The sequence below is a fragment of the Chiloscyllium plagiosum genome, chromosome 32 (assembly GCF_004010195.1).
Source record: "Chiloscyllium plagiosum isolate BGI_BamShark_2017 chromosome 32, ASM401019v2, whole genome shotgun sequence".
In the NCBI taxonomy this organism is placed as follows: Eukaryota; Metazoa; Chordata; class Chondrichthyes; order Orectolobiformes; family Hemiscylliidae; genus Chiloscyllium; species Chiloscyllium plagiosum.
Genome location: NC_057741.1, coordinates 397,104 through 410,377, shown reverse-complemented (window position 1 = coordinate 410,377; position 13,274 = coordinate 397,104). Strand labels below are relative to the sequence as shown.

At 39.4% G+C, this 13,274-nt stretch overlaps 1 protein-coding gene across 4 annotated transcripts in view; it reads right to left on the bottom strand.

The window, feature by feature from the left end:
• The window catches only part of LOC122539304 (glutamate receptor 2), a 150,479-nt gene that overhangs the window by 19,029 nt on the left and 118,176 nt on the right, over positions 1 to 13,274 (bottom strand). For all 4 annotated transcript variants that reach the window (XM_043673999.1, XM_043673998.1, XM_043674000.1 and 1 more), the window contains exons 10-12: positions 7,541 to 7,747; positions 5,942 to 6,312; positions 319 to 517 (exon numbers count right to left, since the gene is read on the bottom strand). In XM_043673999.1, coding sequence (XP_043529934.1) covers positions 319 to 517; positions 5,942 to 6,312; positions 7,541 to 7,747 — 777 coding nt within the window. The remainder of the gene's footprint in view (positions 1 to 318; positions 518 to 5,941; positions 6,313 to 7,540; positions 7,748 to 13,274) is intronic.

The following is a 13,274-nucleotide window of genomic DNA, read 5'->3' as shown; positions in this document are numbered from 1 at the left end:
TTTGGACTGTGGGAGGAAACCAGAGCACCCGGAGGAAACCCACGCAGACACGGGGAGAATGTGCAAACTCCACACAGTCAGTTGCCTGAGTCAGGAATTGAACCCGGGTCTACAGGCACTGTGAGGCAGCAGTGCTAACCACTGGGCCACCGTGCCGTACAGGGAAGCACATCAAGGCTAGTTCTCCCTGTGTTCCATTTTTGCATGATCAGTGTTATGCTTTAAAAATATTGATGTTTTCTCAACCTAATCATAGTCACAATAACACTTTCACATCAGAAATAAGCTCAACACAAAGATAAAAGTATTCTATCTTACCCTAAAGAATTCTTTTGTGGATCCAGCATCCAATGTTCCATATGCAATGTCTGTTTGCTTAGCAAGATCCTCCGCACTTTCAATGGGAGACACCATTCGTTCCACCGTCAGGAAAGCAGCTAAGTTAGCCGTGTATGATGATATTATGATCAAGGTAAAGAACCACCACACACCTCCAACAATTCGCCCCGACAGGGATCTAATAATAAGTGTGAAATGGATTTATAAAATGAAATGAATGCTTTCTTTGGGACAAAATGATCAGTCATGTATTATTGTGCACGGAATTTAATTACAGGGAAGCACATCAAGTGTATATTATGGCCATTTTTGAGAACAATTAAAAATACTTTCATAGATTTATGTCCATTGAATGATTTGTGAAGATAATGCTTTTAATATTATCAAACCTGTACAGCTCTACAGTTATTTTTCAGGAGACAGTATAATTTGGGCCTAATAGACAATAAAAGGTGCAACCCTGAAATGAGAATATTGCCAGCAATATGAGTATATGCCAGATGAAAACAAATTATAACTAGCCGACTTCCATGGTATTTTTTTTTAACTGCTTACATGGTATACAAAATAAAAGCAGAAATGGGATATTTGTACGCCAAGTACACATAGTATGGTTTTACACAAACACTGCATCAAATGCTTGAATGACTAGTTTCACTTAATCTTAAAAAGACATTGAGAACATTCAAAACAGATTGTACACAGATACAAGAAGCTAGGCATTTCATACATAAAAATGCAAAACTCAACATTCAGGGAACAACTTTTGTGGTGAATTGAATCAAGATGAATTATTTACAAAAACACAATATAATTTCTCAAACCCAGGTGCTTAATAAAAGACACATATTCTAAGCATGAGAAACAAATTTGTTGCAAACATCCAAGTTTTGTGCACGCAGAAGAATTCAGAAATCCAAAGTTTTATTTGAAACAAGTTGATATTTGTATTCTCTTGTCCTCTTACCTTGCTCTAAAATTCTAAGAAGAGAAGTTAAATTTCTTTGAATTGTATTACTGGGGTTAAAATAAAGAAATAGTCTAAGTAAATTCCCATTACTGCTAATCCCATCAAATAACCAAGTAGCAACACTACTTTGATTTTTAAAAAAAATCAGCAGAAGTATTTGCATATCTCTCCACTTGTCAGGACTGTAAAGGTCACTGAACTTACGATATACCTGAGCAGATCTTTTGGTACCAAATTAATTTCTTTAATAGCATTAGACCTATTCTCCAACTACTCAGTGCCCTTCTGTATTTTGATAACAATAGAGTCAGGTGGGTTACTGATCAATCACATTAACTTTTATATTCACAAAGATATTTCAGAATCAATAAGTAAAACAAAAATCAATCTTTAAAAAATCACAGCAAAGGTTAATGCCTGGTAACCTTACACTGGCTCTCATCTCAAGGCTTCAATGGGTTTTTATTGGAAAGCACTAGTTTGCTAATTTTGAAGTGCAATAATGGCCATCTTTCATGTGTTAGTTCAAAACAGTCAGTCTTGGCAGACAATTCCATGCTCTGCAGCACTGTAATTCAACAATGAGGACATCATATTCGAACTGCTCAGCTACTTACCTAAAGGAAATAATTCCTCTGGTCGTGCATTGAAGAACATGGCAAACCTGTGTTTGTTTCTTTAAGTGAATTTAGGCAGTAATAAGACAAAGCAATCAGAGAAATTCATCCCCCTTGGTGTCCACAAATCTGCACTTTCCAACTGTATATCTTAAGAGTGGGTGATTTCTCCTCTCTGTAGCCCAAGGATGATCTCACCCCCCGCTGAGATCATCTATTTCAGCACAGACCCAGTAGTGGTCGTGGAATCTATGGCTCAGGAAACAATGCAAGGTGAATTTAATACTCATCATCAAAAGAAATGATTTTGTAATGCTCACGTTACTGTTTCTAATAGTTATAGCCTTTACTTTTTTTCCAGGTCTTTATAATTCTGTGAGTAATTTTATGGGATTGTCACCCAAATTTTAACAAAAGTACTAAATTACATCAAAATAAGAAAAAAACAAAAATCTAGCAGCAAAACATTGTTCCTTTTTTTTGTAAAAGACAGCTGCAATGAGGAGGATTTTTGAACCTTAACATTATGCACCAGGTTTCAAGAAATTATCAGAAATTAAGCTTTCCTCACCTGTCAAACCTATTAAAGGGAAAAGGGTACAGATATAAATTACATATGGTTTGTTTACTTTTTAATCAAAAGAGTAACAGTGGTTTAATAATTTTCTTCTTCCATGGAGGTGGAGTTTATCAATGTTCAATTGCACTTTCTAACCTAGATAGGAAATATATTACAAGGATTGAATATTCCATGTGCAATTCATCAGTGGATCTTAGTGACATCATAGCAGAGTTGAGCACTGCCAAGAGGCCATACACCTCACCTTTAGGAAAGAGGAAGACTGTTATATGCATCATTATCAACTATGATCACACACTTACTAATGGTAGAATAAGCAGATGTTAGAAGCAGCTACTCTGTCAATGAACCTCCAATATGTTACCATTCTTGTGTTAGAGTAGTGTCAATTATAAATTATGCATATAACTGCATCTCCAGTATTCTGACAAAACTCAGTAAAAATAGAAAACTAATTACCTGTTTTAGACCTGGACCACGAAAATAGAAAGCATCATTCAAATAATGTCAACAGAAGAAGTTAAGATGAATCCAGCATCTAGCATGACAAATTGTGAGCACATGAACAATGGTTGATTTTAGTGGTTATTTACCGGTTAACAATTATCATGGTTAGGGGTGACTAATATGTTGTTAATAAACTGCAAACAACTTGCTTGTAAGTAATTATTCATTAGTCATTCTTTTGTATATTTTAAATAACTAAACATACTTGTTTAACTATGAAAGGGGCGAGGGAAAAATATTATTATTTTCTTAACTAACAAGATAGCTACCTCTCTTCAAATTATGATGCAGAATACAATTCATTTCTGTCTAAAATAGCTGTAAAAGTGCTTCAAATATGCAATACTGAGTCAAATATTGCCAGACTAATGTTGAAAGTGATGTACTTAGCTACAAATCGGGAATAAAGTTACTAATCTAACCTAACAAAATAAATAATGTGCTAAACAATCCATGAACAAGACTTACTAAATAGTGTGTAATTTTATGAAAATAGGAGATCAATATATAAAATATTCTGAATTTAGTAATTCATGACGAATATCTCTGAAAAATGCAGCAAATCTGTTTTAAACCTTTACTTGATTCAAAGACTAGCAGTACTGTTCACATTAAATATACAAGACTCAAGAATTTTAACTGATCATGGTTTAGATAAAGCTGAATATATATATTAGAAGGAACGTAAATTTTCAAAAAGTAGAAAAGCAAAGATGATTATGGCTGCCCTTAATATTATCTTTAGGTTAGATTCCCTAATGTATGGAAACAGGCTGCTCGGCCCAACAAGTCCACATCAACTCTCCAAAGAGTAACCCACTCAGATCCATTCCCTTACCCTATTTTAACCCCTGACTAATGCAATTAACACTATGGCCAATTTAGCATGGCGAATTCACCTGACTTGCACATCTTTTAGATTGTTGGAGGAAACCTGAGCACCCAGAGGAAACCCATGCAGATATGTGGAGAACATGCAAACTCCACACAGTCACCGAAGGCTGGAAACAAATCGGGGTCTCTGGCGCTGTGAGGCAGCAGTGCTAATCACTGAGCTGCCCACAATAGTACCTCAGATAAATATTTCTAGCATATTTGATGCTTAGTAGTGGATTTCAATGAAAGAGCTCAGCTGTCTCATAGAACATAGAACATAGAACAATACAGCACAGAACAGGCCATTCGGCCCACGATGTTGTGCCGAACATTTGTCCTAGCTTAAGCACCCATCCATGTACCTATCCAATTGCCACTTAAGGTTCGCCAATGATTTTGACTCTGCCACTCCCACAGGCAGCGCATTCCATGCCCCCACCACTCTCTGGGTAAAGAACCTACCCCTGACATCTCCCCTATACCTTCTATCCTTCACCTTAAATTTATGTCCCCTTGTAACACTCTGTTGTACCCGGGGAAAAAGTTTCTGATTGTCTACTCTATCTATTCCCCGATCATCTTATACACCTCTATCAAGTCATCCCTCATCCTTCGCCGTTCCAATGAGAAAAGGTCTAGCACTCTTAACCTATCCTCGTACGACCTATTCTCCATTCCAGGCAACATCCTGGTAAATCTTCTCTGCACCCTCTCCAAAGCTTCCACATCTTTCCTAAAGTGAGGCGACCAGAACTGCACACAGTACTCCAAATGTGGCCTAACCAAAGTCCTGTACAGCTGTAACATCACTTCACGACTCTTGAATTCAATCCCTCTGCTAATGAACGCTAATACACCATAGGCCTTCTTACAAGCTCTATCCACCTGAGTGGCAACCTTCAAAGATCTATGTACATAGACCCCAAGATCCCTCTGTTCCTCGGCCTTACTAAGAACCCTACCGTTAACCCTGTATTCCGCATTCTTATTTGTCTTTCCAAAATGGACAACCTCACACTTGACAGGGTTGAACTCCATCTGCCCAGCTCTGCATCATATCTAAGTCCCTTTGCAGCCGACAACAGCCCACTTCACTATCCACAACTCCACCAATCTTCGTATCGTCTGAAAATTTACTGACCCACCCTTCGACTCCCTCTTCCAAGTCATTAATAAAAATTACAAACAGCAGAGGAACCAGAACTGATCCCTGCAGAACTCCACTTGTAACTGGGCTCCAGGCTGAATATTTACAATCTACCACCACTCTCTGACTTCTATCCAACTGGCCAAATTTCCCACTATCCCATGCCTCCTGACTTTCCGCATAAGCCTACCATGGGGAACCTTATCAAATACCTTACTAAAATCCATGTATACTACATCCACTGCTCTACCCTCATCCACATGCTTGGTCACCTCCTCAAAGAATTCAATAAGACTTGTAAGGCAAGACCTACCCTTCACAAATCCAGAGCTACCCTTCACAAATCCTTTGTCAACAAATTAATTTCAGAGCCAGGGATCTATTAAAATAAATTGTTGTACTGGATATCCCTTTTTTTTAAGTTTACCAAAAGCATGTTAATGTGAATAAGAAACAATTAGATGAATTGATGGGTGATGGTCTAACAAGGCATGAAACTCTTACCATTTGTCATCATTCTTCTCGTTGGCTTCTGTTAGGTACACATAACCATTGATTGTAAATGGAAATATGCAGCAAAAACACGGTACCCCTCCAAGAGGACTAAATAATGACTGTAACCTTATGCATTTTACAGTCTCAGCAGCATGGTGTATATACATTCACTGTAGAATTACATGAATGATATTATAAGATATCATTTGTGTAATTTTTCGATCTAAATAAAATATGCATTTTTCCTTATTTTCCCTTTTTTATAGCCAAAACATTCAAATAAATTTTCATGTTATTTCTTTTTTTGTTTTTATATTGGGAAACTATCTGATTTAAGTGCAAATGTATATCCACCATGGCATCAGATAGGGACCGAAAATACACAAAGCTAAAATGCTTGAGTGACCAACCTTGGCGAAATATCGCATCCTTGCTGCATAAAGGCACCCAGAGAAAACCAGAGACTATTAAATATCCCAAATTCATTAGTTTGGTCGTTACTTTGTGTTTCCCGTCCATCTTCGTATTCCTCAGTGTGCCACTCATATGGACTAAATCTGCTGACCAGGAATAAAACTACGCTGACCCCGATGTAAGCGAAGACAATGCACATCCAGATTTCATAGGCTAATGGATCTAGAAAGGAAAATACTCCTGGCTTTGACTTCTGGGGCTTCTTTATCATGATGGATATCCCAAGGCTCATGAAAGGCTTTGAAAAGTCGATCACCTCTTCTCTTACCAATGTTATTGTCAATGGGGCTACTGCAATATCTGCCTTCTGCAGAGACAAAACACAGGTAGAGAAAGAATATCATTATTAATGGGTAAGAATATAATAGATTAACAATGTACTTTTAGGCAAGTAAAAATAATGTTCAAATACTGGCATTTTCTACTTGTGTCTTTGATTATAATCATTCAATATTGATGAAGATGCTCTCTCTTCATTGATGCTTCTACGTATTTCCTGTTGTAATTTTAAATATAATTATGCACAGTTAATGTTACATCGTTGAAGGTAGTTGTTCCAAGGCTATTGCTTCTGAATATTAGTCAAAGCAAGGCTGCAATTTAATTAAAATGTAATAGAATAATACAATAAAATCACAACTGCCTTATCATTTAAAAGTACAAAGATGATAAACTCAGTGCCCCGCTGGGCTTAGACTTCATTTATTAATTTAAGCATGCATATGAACTGTTCTTAATGATATGGAAACTGTTGGGTCTGGAGTGGTATTGTTTGTTTATCATGATTCCATGTAAAAGGATTTGATCCAATATCAAAAAAGGAGATGGTTACAGATTACATTACAGTGTGGAAACAGGCCCTTCGGCCTAACAAGTCCACACCGACCCGCCGAAGCGAACCCACCCATACCCCTACATTTACCCCTTACCTAACACTACGGGCAATTTAGTATGGCCAATTCACCTGACCTGCACACCTTTGGACTGTGGGAGGAAACCGGAGCACCCGGAGGAAACCCACGCAGACACGGGGAGAACTTGCAAACTCCACACAGTCAGTCGCCTGAGGCGGGAATTGAACCCGGGTCTCTGGCGCTGTGAGGCAGCAGTGCTAACCACTGTGCCACCGTGCCGCCCACAAATGTTGTTCAACAAATATTGCCAATTGCAGACCAATAGCAATTTTTTATTTAAAGGTTTGCATTTGTGCAACCAAACCTGTAATGTGAAAATAGTTTACATTCATCCTTCATTAAATGTATCTTGTTACTTTAGGAAATGCAATTGTCCATCATCATCACATTTCCTTCATTTCTGGAAATAACAGAACAGAGTATCTTACTTATATATAGTCAATATTCAAATAAATGATAACATTTCCATAGGTTCTTACAATAGGCATATTACCTATGTGCCAAAACCAGCATCATAACTTTATTCTCTTCTTGGCGACTACCCACTATGTATTGAAGGCATGTGTACTTTAATCATTGACTGAACTGCAATAAATCCATTTAAATTATTTGTTACCTTACCCCATAGACCAGCTCTCCCACCATTCCATTCCAAACTTTTGTTTCCCCATCCCTAGCGCCATACTTCCCATCAGGCACTATGGATAGTTTGTACTTAAAGCCACAATGTTTGGCTATTTCTGCAGCTAGATCAACGCAATAGCCTTCGTACTGGTCATTTCCTTCGAATTGTTCATAATTTTTCTTCAGCATAACATAAGGTGATTCCTACGATAGAAAGTTTGCATCATTAAGCAGAATCTTTTTAAAGGTCAATTTCATGTTATACAGCATTCTCTGAAAATTATGGCATTCTTTGTCTCAGCTAGTTTTGGTGTAGCAGATGGAAAGTTCACAATAGATGGACTTTCTTCCAAGCCTGTGGGAGAATTTATGAACTCCATTTGTTGCCTGACTTGGATGGCACCACAAAAGATAGAAGTTTACTGTCTGGGAAAATGTGGATACAAACCCCATTGTCTTTTCCATTGGTTATCACCTTAGTAGTCCAATGAACCAGCATCAGTAACATTACTGTATATAAAACAATTAGCTCTAAAGTAACATTTACATCTATGAATTACCACTAAAATTGCTAACAATGGTTATTATTGTTTAAATATTACCGAAAGAATTCAGAAAACTTTTATCAGATCACCTCATCCTCTGATTTTCAAATGAGAACAAACCAAGTTTGTCCAATCTCTCTTCATAGCTAAGATCCTCCAAACCATCCTCGTAAACCATTTCTGTATCCTGTCCAATGCCTCCACATCCCTCTGGTAGTGTGTTGACCAGAACTGTACATAAGATTCCAAATGTGGCCAAACCTAAATTTTATTTAGCTGCAAAATGACTTGCCAATTTTTATACTCTATGTCCCGACCGATGAAATTGAGCATGCCGTGTGCCTTCTTGACCACTTCATCCACTTGTGTTGCCACTTTCAGGGAACTGTAGACCTGTACGCTAGATCCTTCTGTATGTTGATGCTACTAAGGGTTCTGCCATATATTGTATACTTCTCTCCTGCATGAGATCTTCCAAAATACATCACCTTGCATTTGTCCAGAAGAAACTCGATCTGCTTTGTTCAAATCTCCAGCCTATTTATATCCTACTGTATCATTTGGCAACCCTTCTCACTATCCTCAGCTCCCTTGATGTTTGCGTCACCTGAAAACTTACTAATCAGGTCACATACATTCTCCTTCAAATCACCATATATTACAAACAACAGGGATTCCAATACTGATCCCTGCAGAACACCAATGTGTTCAGATCTCCAGTCATAAAAATACTATTCCCCTCCTCCTCTCTGTGTTCCATGACTAAGCCAGTTCTGTATCTCACTTATTAGCACACCACAGATCACATGTGACTTCATCTTTTGCATCAAGGCTGTAATGAGGTAATAAGCTGAATGCCCCTGATGGAACCACAGGGTGAGTCGGTTATTGTTAATCAAGTACTGCTAATAGCACGGATAATGACACTTTCCGTCACTTGACTAATTATCAAGAGTAGACGGACTTCAGTTCTGTTGACTCTGAGCATGGTGCTACATTGGACGCCCTGGTCTTTGATCATACCCTTCCTCAGGTGTCTAAAGGTTATGTTGGCCCACTAAATGTGGGATTAAAGCACATCATTAATGTCTGTGCATGTTGACAGTTGACTCCAAAGGTAAGAAAATGGTTCACATTGTCCAAGGCCTTGGTATGGAATTTTGTGGTCTAGTAAGTGTGGTTTAGGAGGAACAGATTGGCGGAGAACCTTAATCTTCTGGATATTTTGTCTTCTGTCTTCTTCTGTCCTCTGTACACAAATAAACCTCATTGAAGGTGTTGATAGTGGCTTGGGGCCCGGCACACTGAAATTTGCATAGATACAAGCATTGTCTGCATACTATAGTTCAATGACAGAGGATGATTTGATCTTGGACAGGTTGTTTTGTAGAACAACTCCACTCCAGCAGGGTGAAGTGGAGCATTGCTGCAAAGAAGATTGAAATAGTGATAGTGTTCAGTCCAAACCTGAAGTGGGTCAGTGTTTGGTCTTTTGCTTAGGATCATAGCTTGCATGTCCTCATGAATTAGCTGGGGAGGCGGGGAGGGGTCAGGAGACAAACTACTGGGGACAGCTGAAATGATTAGATTACATTACAGTGTGGAAACAGGCCCTTCGGCCCAACAAGTCCACACCGACCCGCCGAAGCGCAACCCACCCATACCCCCACACTTACCCCTTTAACCTAACACTACGGGCAATTTAGCATGGCCAATTCACCTTACCTGCACATCTTTGGACTGTGGGAGGAAACCGGAGCACCCGGAGGAAACCCACGCAGACACGGGGAGAACGTGCAAACTCCACACAGTCAGTCACCTGAGGCGGGAATTGAACCCGGGTCTCTGGCGCTGTGAGGCAGCAGTGCTAACCACTGTGCCACCGTGCCGCCCTGAAATGAAGAGCAATGCTCCATAATCCATTATAGTTGACAGTGTCAAAGGCTTTATGAGATCCAAGAAATTGTACAAGAGTTGGTTCTATTCCCAATGTTTAGAGAGTAAGTTCACATTACCTCTATGGAAAGAACTCTTCAGCCACAGGAAGGAGATGATTGAGAAAGATTCTGGTGATAACTTTTTCTGTGGCCATTAGTAAGGAGTACTACTGGAGATGAACCCATCACTATTCCTGAAGACGGTCACAATTACAGCACCTCGAATTTCTCCCATGATTTCATGCTCTCCTTTTCAAATACAAACATTGAGGCTTTGTGATCAAAATGTTTCTCCACCATAATTTAGAGTTCCTGATGCATCACTATTCTTTGGCTGTTGAATAGCCCTTCCTACTCACACTGGATTTGAGTTGTGCTGAAATGGCGTATGGAGTTGAGGACACATGTTAAAAACAGAACCTTTGTTATGAGATCCTTGAAGTGCTCCTTTAAGTATACACCAACTGCCCCTCTGACATTGATAAACACTTCCCAACTCTTGGCCAGGAGTTGAGTGGGGCCATGGGCGCATTGACTGCAGGTAGTCTTGATGGTGCTAAAGAAGCCACACATATTACAGTGAATAAGTTCATGGATCCCCAAGCCATGAACTTAAAAAAAATACTTTTACTGTTTCTTTGTCAAGTGACCGAGCATCTCTTGATAGGTCCCAATTATGAAGGCTTTGACGGTAAGTGAGGTATTGTGGATGCTCTGCCTCTCTGGGTCACAAAGAGTCATCAAGTTGACATTGAGGCAATGGCTGAACAGAGTTCTCTTATCAGGGAGTTTGAGTGCACCAGCATCAATTTTCCAGTGGCATTATTTCCAGGCCAGACCCTAGTACAATGCTTGCACATTGCTTTTAGACTGAGAGGTGTATTGCCTTGACTTCAGTCATCAATGTCACAGTTAATGGTAGCTTCCATTTGAAAGTATCTGCAATCAAAGAGTTGGTTGCTTGTGAGAGATGAGCAATGTTTCATCATTACAACTTCCTTCAACCTTGGGATGCTGAAGTGGCTGCTCTTCACTCACATGGATGTGACTTAACAATTTCCAAAAGTAACAAAGCCTGGACAGCAGACATTATAAGAGTGCAAGTGGATATACAGGTTGTTTTCTGAAAATGTGCAATTTATCAATGTAATTTGGATGTAACGTGTTTGGTGGATTGAGGAGCAATTTTTTAATGTGAATTCATCCCCTGCATTAGACGTTGCGGTACACTGATGGCTGGACTCGCATGGCTTGACATCACATGGTCAGTTGGCTCACACGCTTTGTGGTGAAGTGTTTCCTGAAACATACAGTGCTGAACTCATTAATTCTCAACCTTGTTTTTTTTTAATCTCTCTGTGTTTTCCAAGAATATGGAAGGACAAAGTTGCAAGAATGTCGGTAGGAAGCATCCAGGTGAAAAAATCGTGAGTGGCGATTGTAAAAGAAAGGCTATAACACTTGAACAGAAGCTAGATGTTATAAGGTGTTTCAGCATAATGTTCATGCAATAGGAATAAAGGAGTCAACGCTACGCACCAGTGGAGACAATGCGGAAAGAATTAAAACAAGCTGCATTGCTGGAACAAATCTGAGCACTAGCAAGTCTGTGAGATCATGAAAAAAGGAACTAGAGGAGATGGAGCAGCTTCTAAGTGTGTGGATAGAAGATCAATTGAATAAGCCACCTGGGACAACATTTCTCACCATAAATCAGAAAGCCTCATCAATTTATGAGAACCTAAAGAAAAAAGCTGAAATTCCTGCAGCTTTGCCTGCCTCAGCTCTAGTAGTGCCTCATTTGCTGAATTTAAGAACTTCTATGCTTTTCATGATGTAAAGTTATGTGGCAAAGTTGCCGGTGCAGACAAAGTTAAAAATCACACAACACCAGTCCAACAGGTTTATTTGGAAGCACTAGCTTTCCAAATACTGCTCCTTCATCAGGTGGTTGTGGAAGTTAAGATCATGCTCACAGAATTTATAGCCAAATGAGTCCAGTGGAGATGTGATACAGTCAACAATCTCAGATTAAAACTTTAATGGGATATGCTGCTTTCTGTACTTTGATATGTAAATCCCAGAACTTCTTTTAAATTACATTTTCAAGATAGCTCAGCAGTCTTAGGAGATTTAATAAGGTATCCATAGTGAGTGAGCAGGAAAAGTTAGTAGCATGGAAGGATGAGGTGAGTAAGATGCTGCAAATAATACTGAGAGTTACCATCCATCTTAATGAGAGTTGTGCGCAGTGGCAGAATTAGAGTATGTTGCAGCTGTTTGAGTGCGAGTTTGAAATGAGAAGATGGAGGCACCTTTCCTTGTGGAGCACAGCAGATCATTGAAGTTTTCCCTTTCACTGCTGCATATTGTTTTGCCCATGCATAACACAGGCCTGGGCTGCTATCTCAGTCCAGGCCATCTATTTCTAGTAACGTGGCCTCCTGGGCAATGTAAGGGACATTTGGAGAATGCTGTCTTTTCTACTATTCAATCTACAAGTACCGTCATCTCCATGAAGCAGAATTCCCTATTTCTTTTTGGGGCCATGTCCTCAGTGATAACAGTTGAGCTCCACAGTGTAAGGCTCAGCTCCTGGAGTGATGTGCAGCTGATGTCACCAATGCGGACACCAGAGGGTTCCAACAGTGGTGAGCCCTTCCATATTTTCTGATGTGTGCAAGAAAGGTGCTGTGGAGCGCATACACATAATCAATGAAGTGAAACGTGGAAAATTACATGAAGAAAGTTGCTCCAAGCAATGGCAGACTGGGTACCATGAATCTAACTCAATAAAACACTGAACTCAAAATGGTAAAATTCAGCTGTGTGTTTTTCTCCTAATTCAGAATTAGTATGGCTTTACAGGCTATACCTATTTAATGTAAAACGTGGCTTGACAAATGCAATATAAGGAAAAACAAAATAAATATATGTTGCCCTTCAGTAAACAAAAATATTCACATAAAGTTTAGATTCAGAAATTGCCTCCCTTCCACCACAGATGTCTCCAACAATGAAAGTCTATTCTCCAAAGATGGCAATGTCGGGGAAAAGCTGAAAATGTGTTGCAGCAGGTCAGGTAGCATCCAAGGAGAAGGAGAATCGATGTTTCGGGCATGAGCCCTTCTTCAGGAATGAGGAAAGTGTGCCCAGCAGGCTAAGATAAAAGGTAGGGAGGAGGGACTTGGGGGAGGGGCGTTGGAAATGCGATAGGTGGAAGGAGGTTAAGGGTGATAGGCCAGAGTG